This window comes from Lagenorhynchus albirostris, chromosome 16 (genome assembly GCF_949774975.1).
Source record: "Lagenorhynchus albirostris chromosome 16, mLagAlb1.1, whole genome shotgun sequence".
NCBI lineage: Eukaryota > Metazoa > Chordata > Mammalia > Artiodactyla > Delphinidae > Lagenorhynchus > Lagenorhynchus albirostris.
This window is the reverse complement of record NC_083110.1, coordinates 43,624,664-43,644,940: the sequence shown is the minus strand read 5'-3', so window position 1 is coordinate 43,644,940 and position 20,277 is coordinate 43,624,664. Positions and strand designations below refer to the sequence as shown.

The 20,277-nt window shown below is 34.1% G+C and overlaps 1 protein-coding gene across 1 annotated transcript in view; it reads right to left on the bottom strand.

The window, feature by feature from the left end:
- Positions 1-20,277, bottom strand: part of PCDH15 (protocadherin related 15) — an 817,584-nt gene that overhangs the window by 67,215 nt on the left and 730,092 nt on the right. The window contains exon 28 of the mRNA XM_060127128.1: positions 15,645-15,772. Coding sequence (XP_059983111.1) covers positions 15,645-15,772 — 128 coding nt within the window. The remainder of the gene's footprint in view (positions 1-15,644; positions 15,773-20,277) is intronic.

Genomic DNA, 20,277 nt, shown 5'->3' with positions numbered 1-20,277 from the left:
GATTATTTCCAGGCTCCTTGCTTCAGAGATAGCCCCTGTACTAAGCCGACAGATTTCATTAAAAATTGCACTTTAATATTTCTCAATTTTTTCCTTCTGTGCAGATACTATCAGAGTTCAGTAGGAATTAAATTAAGACAAGTAGCTTCATCTCCATATCTCTCTTTCAGGACAAAGCAGAACACAAACACTGGCAGGAAATAGAGTTGTTTATATCCTTATCCTGGTTGTGCTGCTCCATTAATGACATGTTGAAAGAGAATTCAATATTTTAATTGCATTTACTGCTAATCAGACCCTTATAAATGTATGTGAGATTACACATTTTCACTGTGTTCTTTTCCTTTTCTCATTAGTTATCCCTAATTTTCATGATGATTATTAACATAACGTTAATATGCTCAGGAGGTGCCAGGAAAGATGAAGTTTCATGCTGTGATTCATTAAAGCCAGAGAAAGGACTGCTTCATGTTTCAACTTTTTAACAGATAGTTCATTTATAAACTTGAAAGATAAATTTTTTGTGTTCAGAATTTTCTATTAATACTTTTTCTTGGAGAAATGGTATTTTTGACCACGTCTATCTACAAGGGGGGAATTTAAGGGATGTCTTTAACATTCTTAAATTGCTGGACTTTTCCAGTCTGGGATTACTTTTTTTATATGGCTTTAGTACCTTCTTTCTGAAAAAGCCTATTTAAGAAATTTTACAGATATCTTAATTATGTTTCTATTTTAGTTAAAAGAACTTCAAGATTTTTTTTCTACTTCTCAGACATATGTTAGTTATTGAAGATAACCTCGTCCAATTTTGTGGTTTGCTATGGCATGGTATGGTATGATAAGGACCAAAAAAAAAAAAAAAAACCCAATATGCCCTTTTTTAAAAATATTCTTTTTAAAACTGTCCTCTGGATAAGTTGATACTGGTACTATCTGAAGGCTGAAATTTCTCCTAGCTGTGCTGTTAGGCTTTGTTTCTCAAACGTCACGCCTGCATATATAGAGATTTTTTTCTTCTTAAATTTGCTATGGCTTCCTAAAAGGGAAATATCAAGCTATCGACAATTACTGATAAATAAAATATATACAAAAATACTTCAAAATGCAGTGTTAAGATAATACTACTCATTTAAAACTTATAAATATGTTTCAAAAATATCAATATGATCATTGCTTATGTAAGAGAACTGACCACCTCATTTAAAATATGTAAGTTGAAAAAGTTATATTGATTACTTCTCATTGGGATAATATCTTAATATTAACTTTCAGCTTTTATAATTATTCTACCATTAAGGTAAGAAGAAAAATTAGTGGTCCATACTGATGCTAAAGGTGAGTTCTAGAAAGACATGCCCACTATTTGGTTTCAAGGGCAATGATAAAATACCTGAGCATTCAATAGAATTGTGTTTTTAATAACTTATATGCACTGTGCATGCTGAATTAAGAACATCTGGAGTCTGAGATTATGATTATCTTATAGGCAAAAAGAACTACTCAGATAAAATAACTAATAATGACTGTGAATATTTATTGAGAGATTTCTGGGAGACAGGCACTGTGTTCATGCTTTTTATGCATTTTTAAAATTTATAACAAAAGAAATTTGTTAGATAGTACTGCCATCACTTGTAGACATGATGCTTAGAGAAATTAAGAAATTTGTCCAAGGTTACACAGCCCAGTAGTGGTTAAAGGATAAAAATCCAGATTTGTGTTCTTCGTTATGCTTTTGGAAAAGATACAGATTTAAATATCAAAACTTCATTTTTATGGCCTTTATGTTTTTTATTCATTTACCTGATATTTCATAATCTTGGGATTTAGCATATTCATAATATTTGATTAAACTTTAATCAATATTGACTTAAGTGAAACGTTCCCTAGTTCCCTAAGTCATTCCTGCTGTCATAGAAGGAGCAGAGGCATTCCTGTCCTATTCATTTCCTGCCTACAGAAGTACTTTTTTTGTACTTTTGGTCTCAGTCTCATCCCACTCTCTAATTTTACCTCTAACCCAGAATTGTAAACCCACAAAAAGCCCCTCCCTCAAAAGTGGTTGTCTCAGTATCACCTGGCCTTGCCCTTGTTACTGAACCCTGCAGTGAGTGTGTTCTGAGCTCTCCTCCGGGGCCTTCTAGGTCTGGAAGGCACACTATATGTTTCCTGTGATGCTTGTTCTCTGCTGAGCACCTAAATCCTTCTTTCACCTGGTTCTTCTAAAACTTCAATCTGTTTCCTCTCACTTATTCTTCCTACTCAGCTCAGATTCTTGGTCAGTGCTCTATATCATAACATAACAGCAAGGCTTTTGCCTGTGCTCATGTGTCTTGCAAGGACTTAGCAATCTGTTTCTAACCTGTGGATACGATTACACAATTTTCAGGTCCAAATCTTATCTCTCTGGCTTACAATTTTGGATTCTGAAACCAAGAACCAGATAATCCCATGTGCTTGTTCATACCAACCTGCATTCTCTCTACCAATACTATCTTCCAGATTCAACCTACCATGCTTGATAACTGGCATTTCTCAGTCACAGCCACCAATAACATAGTGTCCCATCTTCCCAAAATATGCTTTCTTGCTAAAAATCAAAAGAAAACTATGTGGCATTGTTTCACTAAGAATTAAAAATAGATAATTCCTTAATATTAACTACACAGAGGGCTAATAAGAAAAATATGAACTCCTCTACTTTGGTCAGAATTATTTTACACCTTCCAAGAAAAACAGCTTGAATTACCAGAAAGTTGAATAACCTTCTACCTTTTGTTTTTATGAATTTAGCACTTTTTAAACATTTAAAATTTTTATTTTTATTTTTCAAATTATATCTCCAGACATAACCAGCATCTAGATCAAGAAATAGAGTGCGTTATCAGTCTCCTCCTAAGAATAACAACTATTCTGATTAGATTAGTTTTTCCTGTTTGTGGACTTTATATAAAGGGACTTAAAGAAATTTGTATTTTTGGTCTGAATTCATTTGCTCACATATATTAATGTATGTACTGTTGCTGGACATTGAGGTTGTTTGCAGCTTTTTGATTTTACAGACAGTTAACGTATTTACAAATAGTGGATTTTTTGTACATATCTCTTATGAGCATATGTATTCATTTTTGTTGTGTAAAAACTCAGGAGTAGAAATTATGAATTAGGGGATATGCATATGTTCACACTTAGTAGATGATGTCAAACTGTTTTCCAAAATATTGTTCCAATTTATAACCCTTTGGCAATATCTGAGAAATTCAGTTGTTTTGAAATTTGGTTTTGTCTTTTTTATTTTAGCTATCCTGATGAACATGTGGTGATTTCTTATGGTTTATTTTGTAATTCCCTAGTAGTTAATAAAGTTGAATTCCTCTTTATACATTTTTTTGCCAATTTTTATATATTTATTCATGGTCTATTCCAGTCTGATTCCTATCTTTTTATCTTGAGCTCTTTGTTTTGTTCTGTTTTCACTCATCAGTTTGTTAGAGTTCTTATATACTCTGAATTGGAGATCTTTGATATTGTCTTGTAGCATATCTTCAGGTCTATTGGCTTCAGGTGGTAATAAAGTCTTTCAAATTACTATGAAACTCATTGACTTTGTCTTTTTATGGATCACTGGGATTGTAAGAGGCCATGACTCCTAGGAAAAAAAAAAATCCTGGGAACAAATAAAATGAGGCAGTATAAAAAGAGATATAAATTTACAAAAATTAGTGTAGCAACCACATAAAGTTTCAGGATCTACTTGATGAGAATTTCTAGAGTTTTACTATTCCTATTCATTAGAATGCATTTTTGTGATTGCAGACATTTCTGTGTCTGTTTTTGAAAAAAATTTGAAAAGTCTCTTTGTAATTCTCAGATACACAGTGACTTATTAACTAACCGATGTAAATTATATTCTCTTTATGTACATAGTCTTGCTCCAGGCCTGCTGGTTTTCATTAATGTAAATACATTAGAATTACTAGGGAGAGTCATCCATTCTTTATGACTTTTTTAGAAATGAATTTTCTTCAAAATACATTTTAGGGAAATCTAATACTTTACTCTTCTCATTGGCAGTACTAATAGGCAATTCAAAAATAAAGTGTATTTAGAGAAGTATGAATAAAAACCTTTTAAAAAGCTCACTTTTATCATTTTTGCTAAGATTGGTGTTATAGGTCTCCTGTGTCAGTTCAGTACAGCACAAAGTTAAATGGAGGTGTAAAGAATTTCAGAAGAATTTTCAGAAAATTTCGAAAGAATTCTGATTGTCAATATTCCTACCAGGTGATGGAAGATATGGTCCTTGAAACATAAAATAGGAATGTATATATAACCATCACCGCTCAACAACATATAAAATCTTCTACAAGAAAATGCAAGCTTGATTCAGAAGATAATATTCCACATCCATACCTTGGATTGTTAGACATATAATCGTCTGAAAGACATGCAAGCATTAAATACATTTCTAAGCTCACTAAAGTGTGATCAGACTTTGAAATATATGGGCCACCAATTAATTTAGGGAAGGTTAAATGATTTGGACATTCACCAAATAAACTACTTTTTCTTCATGTACATGCCTGATGGCTTGAAACCCATAAAAAGTTCTCAAACTCTCTTCTTTTAAGGTAATTTCCAGTTATGAGAGCTATTTTCCTCTACGTTTAAGGACCCCAAATTTGTCATTCTTCAGACATTTATAGCCTGTAAAAAAAAATAGTCCCATTCCTATTTTAAGCAATAAAAATTAAGGCAATTCTTAAGTTACATTCAAACCAACAACTGTAAATTGAGTTACTACTACGTAAATGAGATGATTTTAGATCTCTCTTCTGGACAATAAAAAGACAGATTTTTGCAGAGAAGGGGAAGAGAAAGAGAGTAAAACATATATGTGGAATTATTTTATCTGGAAACTCCATTTGTGGCTACAAAGATAGATGTGGTCTTGTCCATGTATAATACTAGCAACAAAACTATAATTTTCTGCTTGTTCTGACCAAAAGAGGCAAATGTTATGCATCAGAAACTGGTGATGGTGCTATGTTCATATACCTCAACTTGCACAGGGGAAAATACAGGCTTAGAATGTATAGACTCTTAGACACAGAGTGGTTAGTAACCATCTGTTTGCATATACTCCATAGAATTCAAAAATAGACATGAGGTCTTTTCCAAAAATACATAAGATACAATAATATATAACAAAAATACACCAGTTGTTAGGAAAAAATAATTTTTCTTGACATTTGGTTTCTCCAGAGTGGTTAAATCAATGGAAAACCATGATAGATTCATAAAGATATCACCAAATCTAAGCTTCTAATTTTGACAAGAAGGGAAATTACCAGAGAAATGATAGGTCCTGTCACTCTCAGTGCTGTAACCAAGCCCAAGAGTTTAATTTAAAGTGTATTTTACTTATCTGAAAGTCAATAATTCATTCAAGTATTACATGGAAAGTCTTGATTAAACATACTAAAAGGCATAACTACATGTAAAAATAAATAAAATTTCTAACACCACCTTAAGATGTTAAGCACCACCTTAAGATGTTAAGCACAATGTATCTATAATGTCATTAAGTTAGTGAGAAAGCATGATACTTGCTTAGATGAAATGTGAATTCTAGTAGAGAAAACAAGCACATAGATACATGATAACAATATAATATCTAAATTATATAGATAGATAGATAGATAGATAGATAGTAATTCAGTTATAGGGTTATAGCCAAGAAGACAGTGAGCCCTCAGGCACCTGTGTGCATTCACTTTGTTCAAGGTACAAACCATAGAAGGTTAGATGGCATGGTAATCATGAAGGAAACAAATGGTAAGATCTCCTAAGAAACATCACTCTTGAAACAATAAGTAGTGTTTGTATAAAGCTGGGTTTCCCAGAGTTGGCAAAGGGGAATCAAAATTACCATTTCATGGGAATTTCAGACTGGTACTTGTTTACATCTTTGTTATATGGAGCAACTAGGGAGAAATTGTCATAAAATAATCCACCAGCTTCAAGTGACCATAACTTCAAGTAAACCATAAAAAATGTGAAAAATAAGTGCTTTGGATTTCAGAATTTGACCTTTACAATGTAGTTCTCAAATATAACAATTCTCTTAGGGTACTTGGCTTTTTTTCCCCCACACTGTAATTTTCCTAAGGTAAATAACATGCAAACCATCAGAAGCGGTTACAGACGTTTAAGGGCACCTAGTTCTAAAGCAGTATTTGCATAAGAGAAGACAACTATGGCCCAGAGTGATGAAGTGTAACGTTCCATAGAGAGTTAAGAGCATATCTGGGACTGAATCCAAATGATGTGACTCCAGCCCAGCGCTGTTCTACCTGGGAGAACAGAGCATTGTCTCCGGGCTAGAGTACCTGGCTATGAATCCTGGCTTCACTATGGCCTAGGTGTACACATTGGGCAGGTTACATATTGTTTCTGTGTCTCAGTGTTCTCATCTATAAATTGAGAATGATAATAGTAGCTACCTCATGGGCTTTTTGAGGGGAACACATGAGTTCATTCCTGACAAGTGTCTAGAGTACTTAGCATTGTGTAAACACGGGGTAAGGGTTTGCTATTAGTACCAGTTTTGACATAAGCCAGGCATGAGTCTGGCCCAGTAAAAGATGCTACACTGGGGAAACACATGCTAAACCCTCATGGGTGTGCTGGAATTGTTTTCTGTCAGACCCATATGAGCAGGCAGAGGGCCAGGGAACAGGATCCCTCAGAGGCCCTTATCTCTGTCTAGAAACAAATTATGTTGCTCTCTGCATTGTTACTCTTGCATATTTCTATACTTTTTGCCACTAAGGAAATTTGCATCCTCTAACCATGGCTGTGGCTTTTTTCTCTCACCAGCGTCTTTCTGCTAAAATCTCTTGCTGTCATTCCAAGCTTATTTAGGCAATGTAATAAAGAATTAGAGATTGGTCAGAATGCTCCCTTTCTTGATGCTTTTTTGAAATATTACTTTCTTTCAGTCTATAAATTTCTTAAATCTGGCTTCTTTATTAACTCAAAGATGTAATGTTCACGGTCTTTTTGACTTTCAGTAGAAATCAAGTCTACGTTTTAATTCAATTTTTCTGACACTGAATTTTTCATATCTGCAACTTATAAGGAGGGATTAATCCTTATTGCATTAACTTCTGGAAAATATCTTCATACTTCAGAAAGATTTAAATTACTCTTGATCACATTTAACTTGTCCCTATATTTGTATTAAATTAGGCTATCAGTTGCAGTTAAAAAGACATGCAATAAACTAGACAAATTAGTTAATAAATTGAAAAGTGTTTCTAAAACCAGATCTGACTTGTTACCTTAATAGAGGGGGTCATAATTCACAGAGGTCATCTCAATTTGAGAAGCAGTTAGTTGCCATGTTAATTATCTCCACTTTTTTCATAGGAACTTAATATGTTATTTTCTGCCAACATTCTACCCCTGCCAAGATACTATTCCTCACTTCCCATAGAAAGCAATGTGATACAGAGATTACAAGAAAAGGCCTTGAACTAAGGTAAACTTAAACTTTTAATTCTGACTTCATTGGTTATTGGCTGAGTAATACTTGGAAAGCTATATAACGTTACTAATCTTCAATTTTTCCAACAATAAAACAAGGAATAATTGCATCTACTTTATAGGTAAGTGTGTTTATTTGTTTTATTCGTTTGCTTCTTTATTTAAACACTTTCGGTAGGCTAAAATAAAGAGGTTTTCACAGTTCTCAGAAAAGTAATAAAGACAAATAAATGGCAGCTATTGTTATTAACAAATAATATTCACTGACTGGTATTTTCCAACAGCCCAAGAGGGACAATATTCAAAGGTCTAGCTTAATCTTTCTTACCTCACACAGAAATTTTTGAATAATATGACAAATATTCATGACTTTTCAACCTTGTTTTTACTGGATAAATAGTTGCTGTTTTAAAGTTCTTTCTATATTCTGGAAACTGTTTCTTTGAGTTTTTTTTTTAAATATATGTTGTAAATATTTGCTTTCAGCTAATTGCTTGTATTTTAATCTTTTATGCTGTCTTTGTCATTGTAGTCCGTTATTCTGATGTAATGAAATTTATCAGTCATTTTTCATTAGCATATTTCAGTTATCAATGTTCAACAAAAAAAGAAAATTACAGACCAGTATCACTGATGAACATAGAGGCAAAAATACTCAACAAAATACTAGCAAACAGAATCCAACAACACATTAAAAGGATCATACACAATGATCAAGTGGGATTCATCCCAGGGATGCAAGGCTTCTTCAATATATGCAACTCAATCAATGTGATACAACATATTAACAAATTAAAGACTAAAAACTATATGATCATCTCAATAAATGGAGAAAAAGCTTTTGACAAAATTCAACACCCATTTATGATAAAAACTCTCCAGAAACTAGGCATAGAGGAAACCTACCTCAACATAATAAAGGCCATATACAACAAGCCCACAGCAAACATCAATGGTAAAAAACTGAAAGCATTTCCTCTATGATCAGGAACAAGAGAAGGATGTCCACCCTCACCACTATTATTCAACATAGTATTGGAAATTCGAGCCACGGCAATCAGAGAATAAAAAGAAATAAAAGGAATACAAATTGGCAAAAAAGAAGTAAAACTGTCACTGTTTGCAGATGACATGATACTATACACAGATAATCCTAAAGATGCCACCAGAACACTAGAGCTCATCAATGAATTTAGTAAAGTTGCAGGATACAAAATTAATACACAGAAATCTCTTGCATTCTAATACACTAACAACAAAAGATCAGAAAGAGAAATTAAGGAAACAATACCATTTACCACTGCAACAAAAAGAATAAAATACCTAGGAATAAACCTCCTGAGGAGGCAAAAGACTTGTACTCAGAAAACTATAAAACACTGATGAAGGAAATTAAAGATGACACAGAGGTGGAGAGATATATCATATTCTTGGATTAGAAGAATCAGTATTGTGAAAATGACTATACTACCCAAAGCAATCTACAGATTCAATGCAATCTTTATCAAATTACCAATGGCATTTTTCACAGAATTAAAACAAAATATTTTACAATTTGTATGGAAACACAAAAGACCTCAAATAGCCAAAGCAGTCTTGAGAAAGAAAAACGGAGCTGGAGGAATCAGGATCCTGGACTTCAGACTATACTACAAAGCTACAGTAATCAAGACAGTATGGTACTGGCACAAAAACAGAAATATAGATCAATGGAACAGGATAGAAAGCCCAGAGATAAACCCACACACCTATGGTCACCTAATCTATGACAAAGGAGGCAAGAATATACAATGGAGAAGAGACAGCCTCTTCAATAAGTGGTGCTGGGAAAACTGGAAAGCTATATGTAAAAGAATGAAATTAGAACACTCGCTAATACCATACACAAAAATAAATGCAAAATGGATTAAAGACCTAAATGTAAGATCAGACACTGTAAAACTCTTAGAGGAAAACATGGGAAGAACACTCTTTGACATAATCACAACAAGATCTTTTTTGACCCACCTCCTATAGTAATGAAAATAAAAACAAGCAAATGGGGCCTAATTAAACTTAAAAGCTTTTGCACAGCAAAGAAAACCATAAATAAGACAAAAATACAACCCTGAGAATGGGAGAAAGTATTTGCAAACGAAGCAATGGACAAAGGATTAATCTCCAAAATATACAAGCAGCTCATGCAGCTCAACATCAAAAAACTGAACAACCCAATCCAAAAATGGGTGGAAGACCTAAATACATATTTCTCTAAAGAAGACATCCAGATGGCCAAGAGGCACATGATAAGATGCTCAATATCACTAATTATTAGAGAAATGCAAATCAAAACTATAATGAGGTACCATCACACACTTGTCAGAGTGGCCATCATCAAAAAATTTACAAACAATAAATGCTGGAGAGGGTGTGGAGAAAAGGGAAGCCTCTTGCACTGTTGATGGGAATGTAAATTGATACAGCCACTGTGGAGAATAGTATGGAGGTTCCTTAAAAAGCTAAAAATAGAACTAATGACCCAGCAATCCCACTACTGGGCATATACCCTGAGAAAACCATAATTCAAAAAGTCACATGTGTTGGGCTTCCCTGGTGGCACAGTAGTTGAGAGTATGCCTGCCGATGCAGGGGACACGGGTTCGTGCCCCGGTCCGGGAAGATCCCACATGCCGTGGAGCGGCTGGGCCCGTGAGCCATGGCCACTGAGCCTGCGCGTCTGGAGCCTGTGCTCCGCAACGGGAGAGGCCACGACAGTGAGAGGCCCGTGTACCGCAAAAAAAAAAAAAAAAAAAAAAAAAAAAGTCACATGTACCGCAATGTCCATTGCAGCATTATTTACAATAGCCGGGACATGGAAACAACCTAACTGTCCATTGACAGATGAACAGATATAGAAGATGTGGTACATATATAATGGAATATTACTCGGCCATAAAAAGGAATGAAATTAGGTCGTTTATAGAGATGTGGATGGACCTAGAGTCTGTCATACAGAGTGAGGTAAGTCAGAAAGAGAAAAACAAATATCATATATTAATGCATATATGTGGAATCTTGAAAAATGGTACAGATGAACCTGTCTGCAGGGCAGGAAGAGAGACACAGATGTAGAGAATGGACATGTGGACACAGTGGGGGAAGGGGAGGGTGGGATGAATTGGGAAATTTGGTTTGACATAAATACACTACCATGTGTAATATAGAAAGCTACTGGGAACCTGCTATAAAGCACAGGGAGCTCAGCTTGGTGTTCTGTGATGACACAGATGGGTGGGACGGGGGTGGGGAGGGAGGTCCAAGAGGAAGGGGATATATGTATACATATAGCTGATTCACTTCATTTTACAGCAGAAACTAACACAACATTGTAAAGCAATCACTGTTTATCCATTCATCCATTACTGGACATATAGGTTGTTTCCACCTTTTAGCTATTGTGAATAATGCTGCTATGAACACTGATATACAAATACCTGTTTGAGTCCCTGCTTTCAATTCTTTTGGGTATATGCTAAGGGTGATACTTTTAAGGGACATTAATTCTTGTATTAAAGACTGAAGAGAAAAATTACAAGTTGATTTTCTTCTCTCTCTCCCTGCAATTAAAATGACTGATTGGTGTGATCAATGGAAATCAGTTTTGAAGAATCAGTTGTGACAGTTATCAGCATTAAACCATAGCAAATGTAGCAGGTAGTCCCTAATTAATTCTCTTGTTCTGTGTCCTTTGACACAATCCAGGAATTACTTTAACATGATATGAACATTCATATCATTGAGCCAGAATCCAAATCTTTACATGTGTGTTTAAATAAAAGCCTTAATAATTACCTGCTTTTTTGGTCTAGTTTATTAGAATGCTAACTCTATAAAGGCAGAGGACAGTCTGTTTTGTTTGCCTCTGTATTTTCAACACACACTAGGTATACAATGTATATTTTCTAAAAAAAAAAAAAAAAAGAACTTTAAATAGGTCTCTAAGCATATTAGGTATACCATTTCAGAGTGCACCCATACACAAACATATATATATATATACAAAATTTTCCTTCTTTTACTATCACTTATATTGAATAATTAATTTCAATAATGCTCTCATTGTGTTGCCTTTCTCCTAACATACTTTTAGTAATGCCTTTAATCCACTGTCCATATTTGAAAATAGTAAGTATTGTTTTATTCATTGATATTTTAGTCTCATATTTCTTAGTAAATCCTCTAATATGTTTCCTCTTACCGTTCCTTCACATAACACAATTTTAAAAAAATTTATCTTTATGATTTCATGATGGACTAAAAACATTTAACTTGCGTGTATGGTGGATAAAATCTAACATTACCCCAATATTACACAGTAAGTGGTAAAAAGCCTCTTTCACAATCGTAGGCTGATTCCCTGTTTTTTAAATCATCTTCTGCCAAGATTTGGGCTTGGCTGGCCCTGATCCAGGGCTATTTCTAATAACATTTTTTGCTGCCCTAAGTATGAATTGAAAAGACTTGCTTAACTCACTTTCACTCCGATTAAATTTGTAAAGGAGAAGCTTCCAGGCTTCAAGGCTAAAGGCAGCATTTGAAAATGTTCACCACTGAAGATTTATTACCCCCATCACTTCCTAAGGTCCTTGCCTCCTATCACTGTTCCACAAACACACTCTGCACTTTGTTTTTTCTGGGTTTGGCTTTGTGTTTCCTCTGCTTAGACTATTCTCATTTGCACTTTGAGAAAGTCTAATGGCTCTTCAGTGCCACTCAAATTCTTCATCCCCCAGGAAAACTTTTATGTTCTTTACCAATGAAAATGTCTCCTTCCCTTGAATCCACATAACAATTTGTGCTTTCCTAACTGAATTAATCATAACAGCATATACTTGCATCAATACATTGCTATGCTTTTTCTCACATCCCTTCTCTGTCTCTGTCTCCCCTCCTACATAGAATATTATATGGCATGAAATTGGTTTCCTGAAAAGGACCCCTCTCCCTAGCCTGAATAACCCACTGATCAATTGAAGAAAGGACTGTCCTATGGAATTCTTGGTAGTCCTGGAGAAATAATCAATCCCATCCCTGTCTACATCATCAAAAGTAGTCCATGGTTTCTCTCCGATGCATCTCTCACCCCCCAGATATTTCTTCCCATGTAGCTCTTCACACACCCTAATTTGATTCAGTTTCCCACTTCACCTTTACTTCCACCACCAACCTTTCACCAGGATTCCTTGGAATTCATAGTCCATCATCAGCAATATCGCCTAAATATTCAACCTTCCCTTTGAATATTACCATTACTTTTTTACTCTTCCCACCCTGGTCCTCTCCCCTACATACGATACTGCTTTCTAAGGCTGACTCAAAAAGTGGCTCCCGTATCTACATAGCACAATGCCTAGAGGTAGATAGGTGGCACGTGTCCTGTCTCTGAATCACTGCTTCTAGAACATTATTCTATCTCCTTTGCCACCTTCTCGCAATTCTTCTGAAGTAAATGCCATCATCAGATAATATCACCCATTAAATTCTCTTACTGCCGTCATCTATAGGTTTCTTGAATAATCTCCTTTATTAATGGAATATTTTAGCATTTAGCTTATTTTTTTTCTCCACTACAGTATTACTTCTATTAGCATGAGTGGTCACGTAAAAATACACAGGGGCACTCTATTCACAGCAGCGCTTGACAGTTGATCACTCCCTCTTTCAGCAATTTAGTTCTTACGAGTCTCAGGGACCCTATTATACATTTTCCTAGTATTCTTGCTACCTCATGGCAGCAATTTCTCAGCATGATTTAATGAATCCGCTTCCTGATCTCTAAGTATTGAGTTCCTAAGGCTTAGTCTTTGGACATTTTTTTTAAGCTTTTTGTTTTTTTGATGTGGACCATTTTTCAAGTCTTTATTGAATTTGTTACAATATTGCTTCTGTTTTATGTTTTGGTTTTTTGGCTGTGAGGCATGTGGGATCTTAGCTCCCCAACCAGGGATCAAACCTGCACACCCTGCATTGGAAGGCGAAGTCTCAACCACTGGACCGCCAGGGAAGTCCCTGGACTTTTCTACCTACATCCATTTTCTTTAATATCATGATTTCATCCTGGCCTGCAATTTCTTTCCTGAATCTAAATCAGCATCTGTAACCATCTTGCCAAGAATTATGCTTGCATATTGAAAATGCCTCACAAACATGAAATATCCAAAAGTGAACTCTTGATTTTTGCACCATAATTCCCGAGGGAGCAATGGGGACCTGTTCAGAACAAAACCCTCAGAGTCAACCTTGATTTTCTCTAATGCCCCACATATAATCCATCAGCAAATCCTTTTGGCTTCCTTTTTACTTCCTTCTCATCATCTCCCCATTCTACACCATGGTTCAAGTCACTACCAAATCTTGCCTGGACTAGTGATGCATTGGGCTCTGTTTCTACTCTTGTCTAAAAACACTGTGTATCTACTCCCACATCCCACCCTGCACAACATCCAGAATAATCCTTTTATATTGGATTATGTCACACTTCTAGACAAAACCATTCAAAAACTTTCTTTCTAAGCACATCTAAAATAAATCCCATATTCTGGTCCTGGGCTGCATTTCCAGCCTCATCCCCAGCCAGTCTTTTTCAGTCACACTGACCTCCCCAAATTCCCTCCAACTTTAGAGACTTTATATTGGAATGCCCAGAATGCTCCTTACCTAGAAATAGACAAGTTTCTCTCTTGACCACATGACTTTATGTTAATAGTTCCTGTTTTCTTGATCTACAATTTGTTTCTTCTATTAGTTTGTTTGCATTACTAGGGTGGGAAGTTTGGGGGTTTTTGTTTGATTATTTTTTAGTTGCTCTATGTCCAACTTCTAGAACAACTCACACTATAAACACCCCAAAATTATTTACTGACTAAATGAATAAACTGAATCAATCGTTAATAGGACTAAAATGTAAAATAAGATAAAAATCAACTACAAAGGACTGCTACCTGTAAATCATAATGCAAGTTGGATATAATGTAATTGGCTTGAATTTGTACACCAATTTTAGTTGCAACTGGTGATTCAAATCAGGAGTCAGAATTTGGCACTGTGGAAGAGCTATTTTGCAAGTACAACACACATGCTTTATTTGCTTGGTTGATTTTTCTCTTTCTTACTTAAGGATGTTAAGGTGATAAAATCATATGTAAGAAGAGCTCAATCATGGTACTCCTGGTAATAGGGAAAGAAAGGCAACTACTCATATGCAAAACTAGAGGCAATCAATAGCTGGATTTGCTTAGAAATATTTAGGTTTTATGTTTGTATGCTAATAGCTATTTTAAAAATTGATTATTAAAATAGCTTCAGAAATATAACTCTGTAATTAATAATCTAAAATCCTATAGCCTATAAAATTTCCTCAATGTAATGCAATATTTACAAATTTATTTTTTAGTTATAAAACTATTTCAACTTTATGTACTATTGAAAAAAATCTGAAAACGTATTTGATAATTAACTAAAGAAAAATTGAAAATTATCAACTTTAGTCTATGATATTGTGTTTTTAAATTCTAACATTTCTGACATATGAAGGTTTTAAAAAATCTTTACTAAAGTACTAATGTTAGTAGTGTTAGTAGTGTTATTTTTTACATTGATTTAACTAGCATCTTGAATTTTAAAAAATTATTGCAGAAAAAAGAATTACAAAATTTATTACATTATTTCTTCAATCAGAAAATAGTAATTTTATATTTGCTACAAGAAACTCCATTTTGAGCCTCTTTGGAGTTATTGTAAATTAATCCTGAATATTAAAGGCATACAAATATACTAGGAAAACAGATATTTTGATATCTTATTCAATGTAAAACATCATAAATAATTTGTTCCTACTTTTATAGTAAAAATAAAGCACAAAAAGTTGCTTAGTATTCACCTCATAATTAATCTGTATTTAGTTTGACTAATTAAACTCATTTATCCGTTTCAGACTTTTGTTTAAACTATGAAAATGTACTCAGTTAATATAAATTACATGGTTATAGTTTATCTACAAAATATGATCTCTTTGACTTTTTAGTTCTGTATCTTAATAAATGTTCTCATACCTTAACTCTGAGCACAGAAGAAAACATTTTTGCATCTTCAGATACACCTCCAATGTAGAGTTTTTTCTGAAACACTGGGGGATGATCATTTTCATCCTGAATCTCAATATACACTTTAGCTCTATTGCCTGGAGGAAAAGAAATAATATATTTTTTATTGATGGTCATTAATTAGAAAAAGATGGACTGGAGTAAATAATTACTGTACTTTCTTTTGAACAGTGGAAGAAACTTAAATCAGAAAGTCATTCCTAATTGGCATGCTTAATACCCCATACCCAAAGAGGACATTGATAATGATGTTTCTGGCAACATCATGTTAAGTTGCTGCTATTTCTTTTAGTTATAATGTCTTGTTAATTCATCTTACTTGATTTAATAGACACTATTGTGTTCTGCTAATTTTAATAAAACAATTCAAACTTTCATATTTACAAATACTTCACACACATTACAAATTACACCAAAGTGACATAAATATATAAAACACCTTATGAAATAATAGTCTGCCATAAATTTAAAAATATTTTTATTCTTAAGTATAGAACTAGCAATGATATTATCTTAACATGTAGTATTATATATATATGCATATATGTGTGTATGTGTATATATATATATATATATATATATATATATATATATATATATAAAGATTAGAAGTAAACAATGTTTGGGTGAGGTGCTTATTTCCACAACAGGAAAACAAATTTTATCGTGCATTAGAGGCTATCTAGCATTCATTGGAAAAGATGTAGCTGGAGAGATGATTATTGTATGACTTATAAATACTGGGTTTTATAATTTAAACCACATTAAATATACTATAAAGAATACATTTCATCACATGTTAAAATCTCACTCCCTCAATCATCGCACTTTTAAGGAAAAATGTAGCACTTTTTACTAGTACAAGAATGACCCTTTACAAAGAATCTGATAAATGAAAATAACTTACAAACCAGATAAAATGAGGAATAACTGGTAAACATTTTGCAAAAAGTAGATTCAAATTACATAAATATTTTGATGTATTATCTAAGTAAACTTTTCTCATGCATTTCAAGTAGGATCAAATATACGGCAATTGATCTACAAACTATCAGGCAAACCCAGATGTTATTACTTTATTGTATCCTCAGCTATAACTAATTAACACCAACCTACTGGCACAGTGGGTGGATCATGGGTGTTTAGTATATGTGTCGATTAAATGAATGAATAATCTTCATTGTCCTAGTAAGAATTTAGAAAAAGGCTCCTTTTTGCTTAACTCGGGAAAGGTCAGTGAGACAAGAGAGTTAACCACAAGGTTTTATACCTGTCCTACTGCTATTCATTTAGTTTCTCCCCTATTGGCCTCTTTCCCACCATTCCTGAACTGGAGAAGCTAGAATCAAAAAGAAAAACTTACTAGGTCAACAAAGAAGCGTACCAGCAGGGAAGTAAGGTTAATGATAGACTATGCTTCTCTATCCTACAGTACCAGGGCTTCAAATTGCACCCTGGTCAGCCACCAACAGAGTTCATCCAAAATGAAACCCATTTTCATCTTAGTAGCAATTTTAAATTTCTGGAATCAAAGGAGCTAATTTGATAATCTTTTTTAAAAAATAAGTCAAACTAAAACTGAGGATCTAAAGCACAGCATGGTGATGATAGTTAATAATACTGTACTATGTACTTAAATCTGCTAAGAGAATAGATTTAAAATGTTCTCACCAAACACACATATACACACACACACACAACAGGACACAAATGTGAGTTGATGGATGTGAAAACTAACTTGTGGCAATCATTTCACAGTATATATGTATATCAAAACACCACACTGTACAACTTAAATATATACAGTTTGTCAATTATACTTGAATAAAGCAGGAGAGTGGAAATTGTGATGTATCTAATTAAGGAACATAAAATAAATGTTGGCCAGTCCAAAAATAATTAAAGTACCCCTATAGTTTAATCACTAGAATAGCATCCACTTAGATTTTCTGATTCATTAACAATGTCCATGACACCATAGATTTCTGAGGCTCATACACTTTCACTAGGTGTGTGTAAGGACTAAGGACTGTATCACGATCTTTCACCTAATTTGGGTTTTGATTATTTCTAAGGCAGAAACTTGGAAGCAACTCTCATTTAAATTCGTTTAAGGGAATATACTATTTACCTCCTTGAGTATCTGAAGAATCTTTTTTTCCCTCCATATTATATCATTTTTTTAAAGTAGTTATGAAGCATAGGACAAGAAAGATGCAGGGTGGGTGGGGAGAAAGGAAAGTGGTGTTGATAAAATGGATAAGAGAATACTGTGAGAAGGACAACACAAGTGCCTGATGACCTAATACCCTCTTGCAGTCTTCCTTATGGTTGGGTGAGACAATGACAGGCTTCCAAGGAGAACCACCGGGGATGAAGGAAATTAAACTGGATGAAAGATTGCTTGGCAAGTGTTTTGGTTAAAAGACATTGTATCCTTCTATGCACTTTGGGGCCCAGCGCCTCATTTCCCTTCCTTCACTGACATTCTTTTTCTCCAGTTCTGTATGAGAGAAACTTCTCTTTGGGCAGTACCTTTACATTGAGTCAGGAAGTTCCAGAAGTGACCCTTGAGGCAACAAAATGTGAGCTACGTTCCTGGTACTTACTAGTTTAAAGAAAGAGAAAATAGAACTATTAAGAATTAAATCTCAGAAAAGGAAATACAAGTCAGGATATAAACCTCCTTGAGTAGATCTTCTGTTCTATGTTAGACATCCTAAACAAGGTGAAAAGTGTTCAGAAGAGTAACTGATAGTCAAAATACCATTAACTTTAACTTGACTCTATGTTTTTCAAAACGAAATTTGGTTTGGATATTTTTCCCTTTCCTTTACTTTTAGTAATTAATTCTGTATGGTTATTTTTCTCTTCTTAGGGAACCCTTATTATTCTCAAGATGAATCTGTTTCTTCTATCCACATGACCAACCTATTGCCTACATTGCATCAGGTTCTCATAAAATACTTTCTGAATAATGTTCCAAGGAGTTAAAGCAATGGTTCTAGACCATGATTGATTTTGCCTATCCAGAGACATTTCTGGTAGTAATAACTACAAAGGGTGGGACAGTGGGGGGAGTGCTACTGGAATTTAGCTGGTAGAGGCCAGAGATGCTGAGAACATCCAGTGATGAACAGGACAAGCCCCTATGACAAAAAATTATCCAGCCCAAAATGTCAATAGTGATGAGGCTGAAAAACCCTAGTTAAAATGAGAGAGAGAGAGAGAGAGAGAGAGAGAGAGATTGGCTAGAGAAATAAAGATAAAATGGAAAGTGTGTGTAAATATATAACAATGCCCTCTCCTGAGCCCATTTACGTGCACATGCCTTCGATATGGGACTCAATTAAAATGGGCTGCAATTATTTGATCAAATATTGGTCATCGCCATCTTCACTGCATTCTTTAAAGTCAGGGGTTCAATCCCATTCACCTCCACCCCTGTCACTGCCCGTTGGCATCTGTTCCTGACATTCCCTCAATCCGTATGCTGTGAACTCCAACCATATCTGTAATTATTACTAGCATATAAACATCAAAGAAATATTGACTGTAATACTTGGGAATACAGGAGCTTAGTCTGATAGAAAACATACACTAGATTAGACTGTAAAACCTTGAAGCCAAGGATGGTGTTTTTCTTATTGTTAAATATTCTTTGTGGTCTAACACATTACATAGATTTTTTTTTTTGAATTGTATCATAATGTGGTTCTATTGCACAGAACTTTCAAAAAATGCTTGAAATACCAGAGTTACATATTTGTTACTTTGCTGGTGCCAAGAGATCAAAGTTAGATCCTCTTTAAAGTGCATGTACACACACACACACACACACACACATGTATCTTTTATGCTATTTTTCCTTTAATACTATTTTTGTATGTACTTTACTGGAAAACTAAATTTTAGAAGCACCATGACTTCTACACAGTAGGTGTTTAATAAATGTTGAATTAGACTAAAATTGCTACCACTCCCCTACCTGATATTCGCTTAAATAGAATGAATCACTGTATTTTATCCCCATAAATGAAATGAGATGATACATATTTAAGCCCTTAAAAAATCATAGTGCCAAGCAATGGCATGTTGTTGTTAAGAGTAAGCATATCTCTCTTAAAGATAACAGACTTTTTTTAAAGTTTAATATTAGGAAAATACTAAATCTAAAACCATTCATAATTCCATGGGCTGTCTGGAATTACCCTGAAGATTCTTGGTTCTTACACTATTGTTAACTTCCTCTCTGTTCCTCTGCCTTAGTTTATATGCCAGATAAATGACTATTTCTATAGATAAAGGAATGTTTAAGAACAAAAGGATCATCTGAGATAAGCATGTAATCTGATCTTACTAAAGGGTTTATAGATAGTTATTCACTAAGAAAATAGAGTTTGAAAAAAAAGTATAGAAGAAATGTGTTATAGTGTGTTCATTAGATGGAATTAGGAATACAATATATTTACATGATCTTTTGAAAAATAAGTTATTAAGTAAGTATGTTAGAATGAGAAAAGTCACTGTTTCTTATCTCTCAGCTTTTTGCTCTGCAGGAATTGTACTTAGTCATATTTAT